Source organism: Epinephelus lanceolatus, chromosome 18 (assembly GCF_041903045.1).
Source record: "Epinephelus lanceolatus isolate andai-2023 chromosome 18, ASM4190304v1, whole genome shotgun sequence".
NCBI lineage: Eukaryota > Metazoa > Chordata > Actinopteri > Perciformes > Serranidae > Epinephelus > Epinephelus lanceolatus.
In genome coordinates this window covers 13,462,239-13,481,034 of record NC_135751.1, presented here as the reverse complement: position 1 = coordinate 13,481,034, position 18,796 = coordinate 13,462,239, and the positions used below count along the sequence as shown (strand labels likewise).

The window sequence follows — 18,796 nt, the reverse complement described above, 5'->3', positions numbered from 1 at the left end:
CTGTTTTTTCTGTCTGCCCCTCCTTTCGCCTGTCTGTCTGTCCTCTGGACCAGTCGAGGTCTACACTGTGCTGACCTGTTTGTCTGTGGCCAACAATGTCTTGTCTGCGGCCAAAACTGTGCGCACTTTGTATCTGTATCTGTAGCTTATCGTATGTTATACTCTCACCTGTTTCACTAAATATACCTGTACTATAGAAATAAGATGTTTGTCTTACACTCACCCTACTACTATTTGTTATAGACAGTAGTGCCACTAATCTCCTTGTTTTATTCTGGTGGATTATTTTCTGGTTTTTTTGCTTACAAAGGCTTTGCTAACTCTCCTCCTGAAATAGTAATGTGCTCTCTGGTGACCGACTAAACAAATGCTGCTGTGTGATGCTGCCCAGTTGCTACTTGTTTGTGGAATATATAGCACTAACTGACTTACCTACTAACAGACATGAGAATTGAGGACAGACTCGCTGGCAGGTCGACGGGCAGTCAGATTTAGACAGACACTCTCATAGATTATCCTCAGCTTTCCTTTTCTCTGGCTCCATTTCCTCTCTGCTCTTATTCGCCCCAGAACTTTTCTTCTTTTCTTGTTCATCAGCCTCTCTTATTCTCACTCTACACCATCTGTAAATCCCTATTTCAATCCAATTTGTTTTTTCTCCATTTGTGAATGCCGTACTGCAGGGGTGCCTGAGGAGGAGAGGCAGTACCTGCATCCTCCAGCCGTGAAGTTTGCCCGCAGTCTGTCGGTGCCTGGCCCAGACGACATCCCTCCTCCTCCCACTACAGCTCCACCAGACCCTCCGTTTTCCTCTGCTCCACCACTAGGTTGGAGAGCAAAGTCATCTCAGCAGCCTTCTGTCTCCGTGTCCCAGTCCACATCCACCTCTGCGCACTATCAGCCCTACGCCCAGTCAGTGCACTTCACCCATGGCGGCAGGGAAAGGGCAGGTGGTCCCAGCACTGGCCCCAGTGGTGGAGCGGTGGACCACACAACCCAGTATGCACACGCAGCTGCCCATACTGCTCAAAGCAGGACTGCTTCGCGGAAGGTTGCCTATACTGGGGAGCCTGTTGGAGCTGGCATAGGGGCTGGTGGAGGGGCCAAAGCAGCCGGTCTTAGGAGAGGTTACAGCACCGCTGTCCCCCCATCCAGCATAGCCACTGTAATGCCCCAGCAACAACAGACTACCCAGAGTCAACCCCAGCGAGCAGACCGCAGTGCAGCTGGGGCTGGAGCAGGTGGTCCTAAAGGAGGGGCCCGGAGAGGTAAGGGCCCCCTTGTGAAGCAATCCAAGGTAGAGGACCTGCGCATGGGCCAGGGTACACTGGGGGGTAAAGGCTCGATGGAGAAAAGCTCCATCCCCATCCCCACCATTATTGTCAAGGCCCCTTCAACCAGCAGCAGTGGACGCAGCAGCCAGGGCAGCAGTGTGGAGGCAGATGTTCCTGCATCAGGGGAGACAGATGATGCCAAAACACCCCATCCTCCCTCCACTCCTGCTCCACAGCCCCCTGCCCCACCTTCCATCCCAGCTCCACCACCTCCATCCTTGCCTTCTATGCGAGCCCAGGATAATCTGGACTTTACCAGCCAGTTTGGGGCTGCCATTGTTGGTGCAGCTCGTCGAGACAGGGAACGGTTTCATGAAGCCCGCAGAAAGAGTGCCTCCTTGTTTATGTCTGCTGAGGAGGATGTGAGTCTTGGAGGAGTGAGTGATGGATTAACAAGGACTCAAGTGTCACAGCAACAGCTTAGCACACAGGCTGAGAGTTCATCAACACGGCTGCGCCCATCCAAGTCTATCGATGAGGGCATGTTCTCTGGGGACACTTTTATCCATCACACCCGCAGTATGCCTCCAGCCTTTGGCCTACCTGAGTACTCCTCACCTGCCCTAGACTATCAGCCTAAGTCTGTACCTACTGACTTGTACACAGCAGCAGGTAGGCAGCAAGCACTGCCCAGTTCCACCACCTTCATTCACCCTCTAACAGGAAAGGCTCTTGACCCCACATCACCACTAGGTCTCGCCCTGGCTGCCAGAGAGCGTGCTCTGAGGGATGACAACAGGTTAAGGAGGGGACCAGAGCACCACTTCACCCGCCAGATGTCGAGTGTGGTTTTCCCTTCGTCTGCTGTCACCTCTCAGCCGGTGTCATCCGCCGCTCAGTCCTCCAGCTCCTCTTACCTGGTCACCTCGTCTTCTCTGGCTGCCACCACGGCCACTGTTGGCCGCCCGCCCTCGCCCAGAATCCTCAGAGGAGTTGGAAGTGTGTGGAGTGAGGAAGGTGGTGGAGGAGAGAGGGAACGGGAAGGAGGAGGGGCTCGTGAGGGGCTAAGAGTTCGTTTCTCTGAGGACAAAACGGTCCATACGCACCACTACCAGTCTCAGCCGTATCAGCCAAGCTATAAGGAAAGGGAGCGGGAGAGGTCTAGGGAACGGGAGAGGGAACTGTCGAGAGAAAGAGAGAGGGACAAAGAGAGAGAGGGTTATATGAGGAGGGCAGAACAGGCTGCTGCCAATGCAGCAGCTGCTGAAAGCGCTGCTCAGCAGGCATCCCAGTCTCAACCGCCTCGGAGGCCCTCATTTCTTAGGATGGAAAGTCAATCTGATGCCTATGTCTTGTCCCTCACCCCTCCCTCTCCTCCACCTACCAGTACTCAGCAGACAACGAACACTACTGGGAGCACTGGGACTGGTCTGATGGTTCTTCCTCCCCCTGCTCCCTCAGTTGATGCAGACGATGAGTTTGTCTACGCAGACCCTCTCCCACCTCCATTAGAGTTTGCCAACAGCTTCGACAGGGGAATTGGGGCAATGTCAGGGTACTCACAACACGGGATGCGCCCCAACAGCCTGGCCTCCCGCCAACAGCAGGTTCCTCCACCCCCTCCACCTCCGCCTCCTCCTCCACCACCACCCCCTCCACCCCCCCAAAAAGAACCATTTACAAGCGGGTTTCCTGCTCATACACCCCTGCCCTCACCTCAGGCAGGGGACTCCACTGCCTCCAGCCTCACATCTTATGACAGTGAGGTGGCTAACCTGACTCAGTCGGCTCCCTCTCCCTCCCAAACGTCGCCCAACCCTCCACCCCCTCACTCACCCTCTACTCTGCAGCCCACCTCGATAGCAGGACCTCCGCCTCCCCCGTCAGTCTCACCACCACCTCCTCCCGGATCTTATCACAGACCTTTCTCTATGTCCCACCCCCACCACCTTTACAATAGCTCTCACACTCCTGGGCGCTCCTCCCCCACACCTCCCCCACACACAGTCGCGCCACCCCCGGCCTACCGTGGTCCCCCGGCGCCCACCTCCACTGCTGCCACCTCTGCTCCACATAGGGGCACTGACTCACATGCCACGACCGCTAGCTGTGCCGCTACAACCACCACTGCTGCCACCACAACAAGCACCTCCACTCAGCTCTACCAGGAGCGCACACACACCACGCATACAACATCCTCCTCCACCATTGCAGGCAGTCGCAGAACAGGGGAGCACCACCGTCCTCCCCCTGCTACCAAGAAAGGAGAGTCCCAGGAGACGGTGGTGGACTCTGGAATTGAGGAACTGGACAGCCGCAGCAGCAGTGACCACCACCTGGACAGCATCCTGGCTGGTGTCCGGGGCGAGAGGCTGGACCGAGGTGATAGAGGAGGACGGATGGGAGGGGGAGGTGGGACAGGGGAATCAGACAGGGGAGGAGATTTTCTGGAGTCTTACATGAGTTACCTGGATGGACAAACTTTTGAGATGCAGAATGCCACAGCAGCAGCCTCCACCTACCCAAAAACCAACAGGTTCAGAGAGGGAGGTCGCACTGGTGATTTACACAGACAGACCAGCACCGCTCCTGCATCCTTCCACTCCCACAGACGAAGGGATGAGCAGGAGGAGGACGAGGCCGAGGAGGGAATGGATGAAAGTGGCCGGGATGGGTATGGGGTGAGGGACGTGCAGAATTTGGGACGTCCTATTTCACCGTACTTTGATCGCCCCCGCACTCCTGAGATGAAGCCTCTTTGGGGCGAGGGGCAGATGGACCAGTCGGGGCAACTTTTAGAGGGGAAGAAGATTTACCCTCCTGCGTCCAGTATGAAGCCCAGCATTATCAATGAGCTGAGCAGTAAACTGCAGCAAAGAACCAAGGACAGCTGGAGTAGCCAGAGACCGCTGAGCAGACACAGGTACACATCAGTGAAAACTTTGGCTTCATGTTTTTCAGTGTCACAGCATGAACTACATGTTTTGTTGTTGTTGATGCATGACATTGTCATTGTATTCATGTTGCGCCTGTGTGAATGTATCAGTGTGCCCCCTGTGAGTTCTTTACCTCCCACGATTGATGTTCAAGTCTTCTGTAAAAGATTGTGTACTGTCTGTTTATGTCTTGTGTAAGTGTTGTGTCTATGCAGTGTAAACCACTCCTTTTATTTCTCTGGCTTTTTCCATGTTTCTCTCAGAAGCAGACACAGGTAATATAGCCACTTCCACACTCCTTTTTTTGTCAGGAAGAACATACAACTTTGACACCTGCTTGAAATTACAACCTGTTGCGAGACAGTAAGGAAGAAGAGGAAACCTTGTTAAACGTGAAACATAATAATGTTAACTGATAGACTTGATTGTAGCAGGGGTATAAATCACTATTTTCGTCATGGTACGATATTATATTGATTCTTTGGACAATGATACGATATTTGCCAATAGTCTGCCACAATACGATTTCAGTTTGATTCTATTCAGGGGCCTGTGATCGATATGTGCAATATCATGTGCCCATATATCACAGTCGGTTACAGAAAAAACTGCCACCCATTCTTTTTCTTTTTGGCCATAAAAGACAACATATAAATAATGATCAATAGCTGTAGCTGATTTCCTTTAAACTGACACCACCAAAACACATAAAACAGCACATGGGTCAAGTCAACCTTCAGGGCTTTCTGTCAGAAAATGATATCTGAAAGAAATCTTTTCATTTCAACCCAAACCATCTTTTTCTTAAAACTTCAGGTTTATCTGGTGGAAAGTCCTGAAGTCTAACTTCTCCCAACAGCTTTAAAACATATTTATTACTCATTACATACTTACTCACCGTTGGTTTAAGTCACTGAGTGTCCTGACAGAGCAGCATGGTTGAATTTCAGCCTGCATGCTTGTTTTTTCAGCCAAACATTTTTGAAACAGAGCTGCTAATGTTGCAGTAGTAAGAAGTTAGTGGAGTGAGATGCCCAGCCAGGCAGATCCATTATATTTCCTGAGTATTTTATCTTAAAACAGCATAATTGACATATGACATGTGCTTTGTCTGTTGACTGGTGTTTTCTCTGAAATCCAAAATATTTCCACGCTGCTGATTTAATCCTGAGTAAATGATGTTAAAAAATGTCTTTTTCTCGGCTGCTTGGCATTATTTTGCCTGCTGCGGTTTGATGGTGAAAGAGTTTCAAAATACAGGCTTAACCTAAAGATGATGATATGGATCGATGTTTTCACTTTGCATCAATGATACTGGATTGCTGATCACTGAATCGATACATCAGTCAAGACTGATGGACCCCCCCACCCCTACACTGTACAAAATTAAGATGTTGACCATATAAAATCATTTAATCGACAGGTTCTAAAAATTGCTGGACATTATTTTACAAACATGGTCATTAATGTGTATGCATGTTTTTCTGTCATGTTTTTTTCTTTTAACAATTTCTCTCCCTCTCCATTCACAGATTTTCAGAGGATTCAGCTTCAGCTCTGAGCCCCCCCTCAGCCCGATCCCAGTCACCATCTCCAATCTCTTTATCGCAGCCATCGTTATCCCCGTCCCCCACCCCTGCCTCCCAGTACCCAAACTGGGGACGGTCCCCATCTCCTCAACCTCCAGCTGCCTCTCAGCCTCCACGTTCCCATTCCCCGCTGTCCCCTACATCTTATTCCCCATACCCCACTTCCCCCAAACACAGACCTGTCTACCGGACCAAAGCCCTAGAATTCCAGTTCATCCCTAGTCGCGAGTCTCGCAAAGCAGAATCACACATGCTCCAGCGTAGGCGAGCACCCAGCCCCCTCATCTCCCCATCAGAGAGACCCAAGCTGGGTCCACCACGGCCATCATCTCTTCCGCTCCTCCCCACCACACCTCTATACAGTGCCATGTACGACCTCCGAGGTTCAATCACCCCGCCATCACCTGGGAACCCTCTCGGAGATCCTTACTTTTCGCCCTCTCCTCCTCTCTTTGCCCCCTCCGGTGCCCCTCCTCCTCCAAACTCCACCTTAGTTGTTTCTCGATCCCTCTCTCCAACTCACTTCCTTTCTGGGACCTCTTCTCCGCCCCTGCACCCCCTCCCTCCACCTACATGCCTGAGTTACCCCCATCTACCGCCCCCTTCCCCTACAAAGCCTTTTGCCTCCAAGCCGCTGCCCTACTGGACCAAGTATGATGTTGCAGACTGGCTAGGATACCTGAACCTGGGTGAGCACAGAGAGCGTTTCCTGGACAACGAGATTGACGGAACCCACCTTCCCTCCCTGACCAAGGACGACTATCTGGATCTGGGTGTGACGCGTGTAGGCCACCGCATGAACATAGAACGGGCCCTGAGGACCGTAATGGACAGGTAGGGCTGCAACTCAATAGAAAATGAAACAGTTGAGTCAGTCTTATTTGTATGTGCTTTTTTAATAACCCATATGATGTGAGAAGCAGCTGGCCCCCAGGTATTTTCACGTTATCCAATCTGGCCCCCATTCAAAAAAGGTTTGGACACCACTGGTCGATAGGTTATTTTGCTACTCTTCAGTTTACAGCACTGCATATCATCATACCATGACCTCACAAAACACATTTTTGGCCATAACTCAAAAATTCACACACTGGTTATGACAACATTTTACATAAATCGCTAATAGTAATAATAAAAAATGAAAAAGTGATGACATTTTATATCCAAAGGATAACATTCAGCTTCACTTTTCTGACCAGTATTCAAAGTCATAACTCAGGAACAGAAGGGAGCACATTTGGTTGGATACTGAATTGGTGACACTAATTTTAAACTGTGGTGATTGTATAGATATTCTCTGCAGCCGGGTTGAGGATGTGTGTGAAGCATCGACGTTTTAAATATGTAGCATCATTTGAAGTACTGTCTTCTGTCACAGCTAGAACTTTGTGTTCTATAATGTTCAGCTGATGGTCAACTACAAGCTCAGTGGTTCCCTGTCAGTCCTCTGTACTCCTCTATAGAGACAGGCTTCAAGGGAAGACAGCATGTTTCCCTCTGGAAATTATTTACTGGAATTATCCCTGTTAATATAGTGATGACGTCAATTATGCCAAAAAATACACTTACTACCTTACTGCCGTCTTTCAAAGTCTTAACTACATATAAGCTTGGACAGCCATGCATGTAAAATGTAACTTCACAGGTCGGTGGAGGCCTACAGTACAATTGTCAGGCAGTAATTCTAATTTATGGCATAGTGTGCTCTGACATTTATTGCGACAAACTGTGGTATAATCTTTTTATGTCATATATGTCATAATATAGTATAACTTTTTTTCAAATGAATTTTGTGGCATACTTTACCGTAACAGTTTTTATGGCACACTATACTATGACATTTTTCATGCCATATTTTATGGCACAACTTTTACTACAACTTTTTAATCTTAGTGGCATATTTTACCATGACTTTTTATGAAATTTTAATGGCATACTCTATTTAAAAACAAACAACAAAAAACATTTTCGTCATACAACATAATGACTTTTTAATGATATACTACACCACCATTTTTAATTATTTTTTCTATGGCATACTACACCATTTATATGACTTTTTTTTAATGACATAACATACTGTGCCATTTTCATGACACTTGAATAGCATAGTATATTATGACTTGACTTTTATGACATGTAATACTTTTTAAATTATTTTATTTATGGCATACTTTACAATAACTTTAATACCAATACACACTACACTGGTTTTTTGTAAAAGTATAGTATCCCATAAAAACATAAAAAAGTCATAGTAAAGTCAAATCTCATTATACACTATGTCAGGTGTGTCAAACATACGGCCCAGGGGCCAGAACTGGCCCGCCAAAGGATCCAATCCGGCCCACTAGATGACTTTGCACACTCAGGGCTCTAGTTTCGCAGACCGGGCGAGGTGGGGGCGCAGCGCACCTGCGCTTCGCCAACTGGGTGTGGCCAGGCGGATTTTGCAAGTTTGGCACACCGTGTGCGCTGGCGCAGCTACTCCTCTTTCCCGCAAGTTGTAAAGAGGGAGGAGAGAAGGCGTGGAGTGGGTTTTACACATATCACACCAATCAAATGAGCCCCTCTCCTCGCCCTTAAACGCGCTGCGCGAAGGCGTAATGAGAGTTTACTCAATTCGCCATGGCAGAAGAGAGCAGCAGCGTCAGACGGCCAAACTTCTCCTAGTAGGAAACTAATGTTTTGGTCCGGGAGGTCCAAGCTTGCAGTGTCCGAACATACAGAACTGCGAGCAGACCTCCACGGGCTGATGATGCAAAGGTAGCCTGGGAGGACGTCACCACAATTGTAAATCAATGTTGCGTTTCTCTCGTGTGCGCGTGCGCTCTCTCTTTCTCTCTCGCAGTCTCACTCTGTTTCTTTTCTTTTGACTTTTCTAAGATGACAGATGCTGAATATATACTCCCTATCTGATGCTGTGGCTGTTTGTGGTTGGCTGAGAGGGATGTGAACTCATTAGTTTGCAGCTGTGTTAATCAAATCAGGTTGGGTTTCCATTACGTGTGCCAAACGGTGCCAATCCCCTTTTATCTGACATCAGATGTGACGGGACAGACGATATAGAGATACATTTATGTGCTGATTGCAGATAGTTGCATTGAATAGTGTTTTTTTGGGTATTTATTGCATTATTAATGTGCCTGATATTCTGGAAACCTGCCTGTGAGGTTTTGGTGACGTGTGCGCACTGTCCGCCGGTCAGCCAAACTTCAGCTTACACCGTCTGCACTCTGCCTGCGCTGACACTGGACGTGGTTTCAGCTGGCGAGCTTTTAGCGCACCTTCGGCGAAGCCTTTTGGCACGAAACTGTCACTGCGGCAAGCTGGATCTGTCGGCACCTCCCCCTGCTGCGCCGCCACACCCATCTCAGCGCACCTCGGTCTGCCAAACTACCAAACTGAGCGCGCCTCGGGTTGCGCTGCTTGAAACTAGCTCTGTGCGGAGTTCGCCACCCTGCGCCTGCCGCGCCGGGAAACTAGAGCCCATAATTTTGATGCACATGTGAAGGCTGAGAGGTTTCAGTAACAATTTAAACAGTGACCAGGTACTTAATGTAAAATACTGCCTTAGAGGCTTCTCCACTCTGACCAGAACACAGCTCTCTGAAATAACAATAAGTACTTTCTATGGTCATATTTAAAGATATTGAACATTGTGCAACATATTATCAACCAGCAGCTTCAGTCCAAAAGAATCTGTATCATACTTCTGTCTTTAAACAATATTAGTGGAACCCTGCTGCTGAGGCACTGACAAAACCTAAGATTGTAATGCAGAGGATGACTAAACCTGCTTCTTCAATGCTTCAACTTTAGTGGAAAATTTTTTTAAAAAGTCACATGTAATGAAAGTGATTAGTAGACTGATTGGATGTGGAAATACTAAGACACACTGTTGAATTTGCACATAATTTTTTATTTCTTCTTTCTTCTTCTTTTTTTCAGAATGAAAGAAATTTTTGAAGTGGTTGATATTTATAGGTTATGATGCAGTGGTTTTACTGGTCCGGCCCACTTCAGCCCCCCACTATGTCATAAAAATATATTTTTTTTAAATGCTAACTTATAGAAGAAGTCATAGTATAGTATACAATAAAAAAAATCATAATATAATTTGTCACAAAATGTCATAAAAACATAGTATGACAAAAAAGTTGAAATGGAATGTCATAAAAATGTCATAAAATTTGTAATATAAAAGACAATAAAGAAGCAAACACATCCATCACTCGGGTGGTTGTGATCTGAATGTTTGAGGGTCAAGCTGCTCTCAAACTGGACCAATCAGAGCAGAGCTGGACAACACAGTCTGATAGGGGAAAGCATACCTCCATAGAAAGGGCAAAACATATTAAAACATCAAGATAAATGTTATATAGGCGTGTATAGCATTGCAAAGCAGCTGAAGAAATAAACCCAGCTGTTGTCAGTCACCATGTGTGTGATGACCTGTTTTTTTCCAAGTCTAATCAGTCATGTGGTGAAACCACAGCAGAAGAGTCACCATACTCTCCTAATGAACAAAGAATTCTTCACACTTGCAGGACTCACACAAGAGCACAACTGTGCTACAAAGCAACAAACACCATTCATTATCATTTAAAAAAAAAAAAACATCACTTGTGTCCTATGTCTGTTCTTCTGTCCTCAGGCTTTCCAGCAGCCCATTTCCCATTTCTGTTCTCTCACCTCGGGAAGGACAGACAGAGAGGAGGAGGGACGATGGGAGTCGGAGCTGAGGTTGCAAACGCAGAGGCAGAAAGAGAAAGAGAGAGAGAGAGAAAGAAAGAAGGAGGGGTTGGAGTCAATGAGGGAGGAAGACACAACTGCTGCTATCCATGGTGGATTCACACAACAAATGAGGGGGGAACAGATTTCACACAGAGAGCGACAGAAAGAGGGAGTCAAGTCCCAAAGGGAGATGGAAACACAGGGATGGAAAAAGGGCTGACGATCCATAAAGACACCGGCTGGCGCTCCCCAGTTGTGGCAGGCTGATTTACACAAGTACACTCCCCACATGCATGCACGGTCACACCAATCAACAAACAAGTAACACAAACACACTTTCATCCAAAATGCATATGAAAACACCATGGCTGCAGCATATATCACGAATGAAACCGAACCAAATACTTGAGAGGAACAAACAAAAGCCAGATCGATTTTTGAAAAAAAATTGAGCAAGTTGTGTTGTTGGTGAGCTAGAGAAGATAGAGGTGTCCTTCATCGTGCAGCCATCTTGTTGAATAGTCCTCTTACCCTTCAGCTGGCTGGTTAAATCTGTTCAGGTTTAAGAGTGGAACCCACCAAGAGTATTTAGAGTGCAATCAATGACAACCCCTCCCCGTGTGAGTGGATGCTAGTTTTTAACCGTGTCTGAATATCATCGATGAATATCTGAGTGTGAATGGGGGTGAGTGTCTGCAGGTGCAAGGCTTTGTCTGTCTGCATGGCGAACGTAGGACGACGCAGGGCAGTATATCATGACAGCTTCCACGTCTTTTAGAGGTGAAGAGGGCTCAGACGGAAAACTTGTGTCCTCGGCTCAAACCGAGGAGGCCAGCTGCGTGTTCGGCTTGGATTGGTTACGTCTTGTTTTTACCTCACCACTGGTAGGGCTCTGTCTTCACTGCAGGTCCTGTGATCAGGATGTTCTGTGTTTCTCTATAGCTCTTTATCATCTTAAGTCTTATAATGACATATATACAGACTGGTCACTGTATCACAAATTTGTAGCAAAAATAAGTGCCCAGACCAACAAAATATATAAAAAAATAAACACTGATACACACACACAGGCACCCGAGTTACTTCTATACATGCCTGCATGCATACACCAACATGTAGACACACATACACACAAGCACTTGCGAGTGATTGTGTTAGAGTTTATGGGACACCTTATATATAGACACACTATATGTTTGGATCCACAAAAGGAGACAGACTGTGCTTTCAACTGTTAGACGGGAACATGTGACAGTGCGAAGAGAAATCCCCCCGAGGATTCGATTTTCCTGAGAAAGACTTCCTCAGCGTCGAGGCAACTGTTGTACAACCATTGAGACCTTCCATCCACCGAGGGAGACTGGAAAGGAGAGGGGGGAGGGGAAGAGGAAAAACTGCCATTTTCTTGCTCTTTCCCCACCCAATCCCCCCCTGCTCCTTCCAGGAGTGGCCCCCCCCTCTCTCTCGACAAAATCCAGGAGGAAACAAGCAGCCACCGGGCCGAGGGGATCTGACAGAAAAACGCTTATATCGAGTTTTAATACTATGATTGTTCTTACAATTTTTAAACTTTAAATGGGAATACTGGAATACTGATATTGATATGAAGAGATTTATTGTTACTATTTATCATTACTTTCATCGTCCTTACTGTTATTACAGCTTCAGAGAGTTCCTGCTTTCTGCCTCTGGTGGCTGACGTGGCGCTCGTGTGCAGTCGGCGCATTTTCTGACTGTGTGATGAAGATAATCGTGTTGGTTATATAGATAAATATATATGTATATATAGGTATTTTTGAATTGAAAGATGCATATTATTTAGTGCACGGTACCCTTAACATTGCTTCTGTATGACGAGAAGCATTGCAACTTAATGTGAAGCACATTTTAGAAACACTTCCTTTCTCCTTGCTGTTTTTCTTTTTGTCAGACTGTGAAGCTTTAATCAAAATGACACGTGTATGGCCTCAAAATATGATTTTCTCACTCTTTTAAAAAGTTAGTCGGCACTTATATGCAGATACTGAGTGTGTAGCAAGTGTTACTCTAGGGGATGCCCATGATACACATAAGTGAAAATTATATATCACTTTATTTAACTTTAAATGTATTTTTGAATTCCGGCTACCCCGTTTTTTTGATTGATAACATTCACAAATATGCTTTTCCCATGTCTCCATGTGCCATATTGCCATCACTGCACATTTACATCTCATTAAAACCTCAGTCCTGCTTTTCTCACTGTTGCTGAGATCAAATATAAGGGCTCTCTCATGACCTCTCTACCTTGAACAACGCTTCACCTCTCCTGCTGCTTTTGAGTCCTCGAACACATATCAAACATGCGTTTTACATTGGGGCATTGATGGGGGAGTCCACTCCCCTTGCGGCCCTGCTACTCCTCAGTCTGTTTTTGCAAAAAGATAAATGAGATTTCATAGATAGCGTTGCTCAAAGTGCACACACACACACAGGCTTGTGAATGAGTAAAAGTGGATTTGTCTCTGTATTTGCTTTGTGCTGGTGGTCAAGGAGAGATTATATTTGAATGCAAAGGAAATAGCAATAAGGACGATGAAAACAATGGTCATCTAATTATGGTTTAAGATGTAAAAAAAAAAAGAAAAAAGTCTCAAAAGTTCTAAAGAATCTCTGTCTTCCAAATAATGTTTAACATGAAAAGGTACAATGTATTTATTTAACTGTTCTGCTTTCTATACAGTTCGACCCGTTCTCTACATCTGCTCCCTTCCACTGTTAATAGCCTGACAGTATTAAGAGCTCCAGTCTGTTCTCGCTCATCATTTGCATCTCCTTGTTTGTACAAAGCACCTTCTGCAGTCGCTGACATGTGCCAGTATGCTCACAGCTCATTGTTTATTACCAGCATATTATGCAATGACCCTATTTCCATTAGCAACTGTGGCTTTTCACATTTCCCTTTAAAGGTTTTGAAGTCATTTTCAGCCAAAAAGGGGGCATGTTTCTGAAATGGTGAACAAGCAGAATGTGGCTCCCAGATTCTCCTTGTTTCTATCAGGTCTCTAAAACGCTTGCTAGTGTAAACAGGGCCCATAATAACTTTGGATAAGACATTTTGAAAACATCTCTTACTGCTACAATGATGTTCTCGTTAAGTGACCGCAGAGAAACAGTTTTTGGGGAATTGTTTTTAATCCTTTCTTTGCATTTAGAAGTTATAATCAAGATATGGTGGCTCGCCACTGCTGTCAGGAGAAAAAAAAAATCAGAGGGAATCGGTCTGACTCTATAGAAAGCATTTCTTTTTCCTTTAAGAGATCTTTTAAAAAATGAGAATATGAACTGATGAAAGGTAACTTACAGAATATATATGTATATGTGATATGCATATACACACATTCATATAAACATATATGAATTTCAAATGTTTTAAGAGATAATAAATTGTTAGAATTATAATAAAGATACAGAAACAAAGTTGTAATTTATGTTTTCTGATTTCTTGACTGAATTATGCTTAATTTCCATCTGGACACTGATGTTTACCTGTGGGGCGACACTATGGTGTCTAAACATATGCCACTGACAGACTGTGTAGGTTCACAAATTTGGGTGTGGTGTACTGTTGTACCATTTTAAGTAACTGATTGAGGTCAAATTGGTTACTCAGGTGATTTCAAATCTATTTTTATATATATAGAAAAATTGTCATTTTTGTAGGTGAAGTATTCCTTTAAGCTATTTGGGCTGACAGTGTTGCAGTAATACTTAAAATGACATCCCACTGAGTACACTGTAGATAGTGTACCAATGAAATACTTAATAGGTATCTATTGGTAGGTAACAATTTTGTGTTAAAGAGGGACCTTGAAAAAAAATTACAACCTGTCATTTTTAAATTACTCTTATTAATAATTTCAGGGTACAGTAAACCTTCAAGCTTAGTCTCTCTTTTCACAGTAGCTACTTAACCAAAAGAAGCCGAACTGTGTTAAAACTTTACTTAAAAATATAAGTTCATATAAAATCTAAACTTTCACGTACAATAATTGATGTTACGCATACATTCAATAGCTTGCCAGTGTTGTTCATATAGTATACTGCCTGATGTACACAGTAAAAATTTTGATCTTCAGGTCACATTGGATCCACTGCAGAACTGTTACTCAGTATTAGATAATTAAAAACACAACTACTCTATAGCCACAGGTATAAAAATATGACATTAAAGGTTAGCTTAAGGATTTTCTCTAGCAACAGTAACAATGTACACAACATTATGGTCTTCGTATTTTGGTATGTCACGATTTTAAAATGATACAATTTTATTGCTATAAACATTGTTTCCACTGTATCCTGAAAAGTAAGAATTTCATTTCAAAGTCCCCCTCAAACAAAGTTGTCAGCCCCTTATTTACCAGCTGTTTGTCTTCCTCCCTCTTATTTACTTTGGTACAGGTACCCATAAAGTATGAATATACAAAACACTAGAGTTACCCAGCATTGCTCATAACAGCGGATCTCATCTTCACAAGTTTTGGATTTGTCATTTGATCAAAATCAGTCCATTTCAGTATGAGGTTGTCAGTACTGTGAGTCAGTCTACAGAACAGTCAAACTGCAACACATTCATAAATGCTGCAGTTGAATCATGTCACAGTGACAAACCCAACAGCTGAAAGGGTCATAAGTCATCACATCAATAATTTGCCACCCCTTACTCAGTGTATTTGTACAAAAGTGAGGAAACAACTTAAGATGCACAGTTTTATTGGATTTAATTTAATCAGAGCAAATACAGAATATTAAGATTTGAAAATTAACAAAAAAAACATTGAAACATAAAATGGTTATAAAGCAGGTGATGTCTGTGGGAGGACCAGTACCTGTAACAGAAGGAAAAGAGCAGTCAGAATAGTCACAATCATACAAGGTTTAAAAAAAATATATATATACACATAGCCATTGTCTCATCAGACTCTGCCTTGTCAAGGGCAGAGATGCACTTCTGTCACCAATGATTTTCTGAGCCCAGTGCTATCCATCACAAGAGATCACCATTCACACAGTGTCTGCTACTAAAAGCCAAGAGATCAAGCGTTAAAACACAAACCTGATGCAAATCCTGTCTATGAGTGGCTTCTCTTCTTAACACCTGGAAAAAAAAAAAAAATAAAAAAAATAAAATAAAATACAAAGCAACAGTTACTGTCTTGTCATAATTTTCACTTTGGACCACCATGAGTTCATTTTCTCCTCAGAAACTCTGGCTTGTCAGGGCCAAAGATGCACTTTTGTCTTCAGACAGACTCAGAGCCCAGTGCAAGTCATCAGGGGAGAGGGACAGCTACATACACTCAAGTTTGAAGGAATGTATGAAAATGGCACTGGTTGCAGTAGCCGACATGCACAAATCTATCTGGCTTCACTCTGATAGTTTCCTAGCTCTTATCAAAACAAACTTCACATTTAGTATATAAGTGTTAAATCATCTTACTATTTCCATAGTGATGTTGCGCTCAAAGCAGACTACTTGACAGAGTTGACTTACAATGAAGACAAACTGGCAAATTGCATCAATGCTTTGCACAGCACACTTAAATCCCTCGACCAACCCGAACAAGGGCTATTCAATTGCCAATTTTAAAGTATTATTATTATTATTATTATTAATAATGTAGTATGCAGCTGTGCCTGTTTTGACTCAGAGTTCATAAGAGTGAAGTGTAAAATGAGTGTTCATTGCCCTCCAGTGGTTAAAATTCATAATTATGAACATTTTATTAATAAAAAAAAGTGTTGAGAAAGCTGTGCGAGAGCATTTCTAATTTTGAGGATACTTTGATTTTACATACTTTTGTTTGCAGTAGAGTCCAGTCTAGGAGTGGCTCCACTTGTGACCTGAAAGCACAAAAAGTATGTTACTGTGTTGTCATCACCATAAACTTTGATCAACTTGAATTCATTTTCTCCTCAGAAACTCTGGCTTGTCAAGGCCAAAGATGCACGTTAGTCTTCAGACAGACTCAGAGCCCAGTGCAAGTCATCAGGGGAGATGGGCAGCTACATACACATATGGTTTTAGATAATATATAATGGACATTTAATTTACTATACGCGTTATAAAATGCATTAATGTTGGGCTGCTATTTAGCTTTTGATAACTGACTTTCTTCATACTGTTAGCTACAATGCTAATGTAGCCTTACCACGTGGAGATAGCCGCACACTGTCGGCCTACATCAGCTGCTGGTGTATGCTACGGCAAACGGCGGCGACGGTCGACAACCAAACCCAACTCAGAAATGCGTGAGTTAAAAGTTGCCATGTTCAACAGTAGACAATATGTGCCCTGTTAGAGGCCTCATGCTTTCAGTCGTAGCCGCATGTCACAGTGTTGAATTCGGCATACCATGTAGCCACCACAGGGGTCTAAAATTTTAATAAACCACTCAGATTCACAAACAGCTCCCGCAGTTTGTTACTCAAAGCGTTAATCGAACCGAATTAAAGTTTAACGTATAGTATATGACAATTCGTAGCAATGAATTATAACATCGTTAATTAGCAAGACAGCGGCAGGTTACAGAAGCTGGTGTTAAAGCAGTTATCATTTCAATAATCTATAACTTATGACAAAAATAAACTTCATATTAATGAAATACAAAATATAATCTTACCAGTTTCACCGATAATGTTTCAGTCGCAGCAGACAGCAACCAAGTGACGGCAGTTGGTCCTGCTTCTTCGCTTTTTTATATCGGCGGTTGGAAGCCAACTAATAAGAATATTACCGCCCCCTACTGGACTGGAGTAAAATGGAACTGCGCTTCAGCTCCAGCTTCCTTTTCAGGGGCCTGGTATTATCATCCACTTTATTTGCCATTTTCAGATAACTCGATGAGTAAACTAAGATGGCAGCTTCACCTTTAGATGCACAATAAAGGGAGTCTTCACAGCCAGAGAGAGGCTTCACCAAACAAATAACAGATAACACAGGGATGCTTTAAAGAAGTAGTTGCTGCCCTCTGGTGGCCACACTGTGCAAGTACAGGTCAATTTTAAATGCAATTGGAAAGTATCAACCGGAAAAAAATATGTTATTGTGTTTGACTTCACCATTCTAAATATGATATTTTAAAATCATCAACTCGAAAAAAGACTACTTTACTTTTACAAATTTTTAATGTCATATTTTGAAAGTACCAATAAAAAACCCATTTATGAGGCTTAGCCTGACTGTGATCATATTAGGAATATGTTGTTTACATGAGCACAGAGAAATTGGGTTATTCACATTACCCGTATACATCCTGGTGTCATTCAGCTAGCATATTCAGGTTTTTTTAAAGGGAATATGGTGTTAACATGCTCAAACACAAACAGAGTACTCCAAAATATTGATCATAATTATTCTTGTTCATGTAAATACACTCATTTCAGAACCAACTTGAGGTAACAGAAAAAGACAAAGGTCCTCTAGTGGTTACAATGACAAATGGCAACTACATGCTATTAGTAAGGTCAAACGCACCACATTTATGATACTTCCAAAATAAAACATTTACAATAGACAGAAGTAGTCATGCAGACCATGAGAGGGCAGAACAGAAATACTCAAAAAGTATAGATGGGTCAGAACTGAACTGAGGTAAAAGAAAAGAGAGGAGCAACAGGTTAAACAAACCTTACAGCATTTTTCTCAAGCACTGTTGTTTTGTAAACTCATTCACAAATTAGCTTCATCGGCCAGAGATATACTTGATTTGTAACCATGCATTCACTTAGACAACCTGCTGCATCATGGATAGAGTTGTTTTCACACTATGTACAGTACTATCTGTGTTACTGGTGGATTCCACCTGAGGGCACACCAAAGAACCCAGACCATAAAGAACTTCCTGATTTGCGTTATGGCGACATTGATTACAAGGTTACCATTGTTAATACTAAGATCATAGCAAAAAAAAAAATGACAGTGATGCCATTGTAGATGGTTTGTAAGGCCCCTGAATGAAGGACGTGACAACGACAGTTAGGTTTCTCACCCCTACTGTTCCAGAGTGCATTGCATCGCGTGGACATGGTGTCACATTATTTTCTAAGGAAGTACGCAACCAACGTCCAAAAGGATGTAGGATCATGCGCACATGAATGCATAGTTAAAGTAAGTATAACTCCAGCTTTACAGTGCACCTTTACTGCACACAAACCCAGCCTATGAGCCGAACAACCTGTGTGTTACAATCACAAATCTTTCTTTTTTTTCTAGTGGTTA

General features: G+C 43.7%; 1 protein-coding gene, 1 long non-coding RNA gene and 3 other non-coding genes across 5 annotated transcripts in view; 1 reads left to right on the top strand and 4 right to left on the bottom strand.

Moving 5' to 3' along the window:
- Positions 1–13,091, top strand: part of shank1 (SH3 and multiple ankyrin repeat domains 1) — a 99,165-nt gene extending 86,074 nt beyond the window's left edge. Inside the window, exons 25-27 of the mRNA XM_033644369.2 lie at positions 684–4,197; positions 5,743–6,633; positions 10,457–13,091. Of these exons, the coding sequence (XP_033500260.2) occupies positions 684–4,197; positions 5,743–6,633; positions 10,457–10,544 (4,493 nt within the window). The 3' untranslated portion in view covers positions 10,545–13,091. The remainder of the gene's footprint in view (positions 1–683; positions 4,198–5,742; positions 6,634–10,456) is intronic.
- Positions 13,092–15,271: 2,180 nt separating this feature from the next.
- LOC117268161 (uncharacterized) lies at positions 15,272–17,271 on the bottom strand. The gene is made up of 4 exons (XR_004502626.2): positions 17,199–17,271; positions 16,374–16,419; positions 15,632–15,673; positions 15,272–15,404 (listed from the first exon to the last, which is right to left on the bottom strand). It is a non-coding gene; the product is annotated as an uncharacterized LOC117268161 (long non-coding RNA).
- Positions 15,485–15,574, bottom strand: LOC117269111 (small nucleolar RNA SNORD88). Its single transcript, XR_004502704.1, has one exon. It is a non-coding gene; the product is annotated as a small nucleolar RNA SNORD88 (small nucleolar RNA).
- Positions 15,769–15,860, bottom strand: LOC117269109 (small nucleolar RNA SNORD88). The gene has a single exon (XR_004502702.1). It is a non-coding gene; the product is annotated as a small nucleolar RNA SNORD88 (small nucleolar RNA).
- LOC117269110 (small nucleolar RNA SNORD88) lies at positions 16,485–16,576 on the bottom strand. The gene has a single exon (XR_004502703.1). It is a non-coding gene; the product is annotated as a small nucleolar RNA SNORD88 (small nucleolar RNA).
- Positions 17,272–18,796: the final 1,525 nt, after the last annotated feature.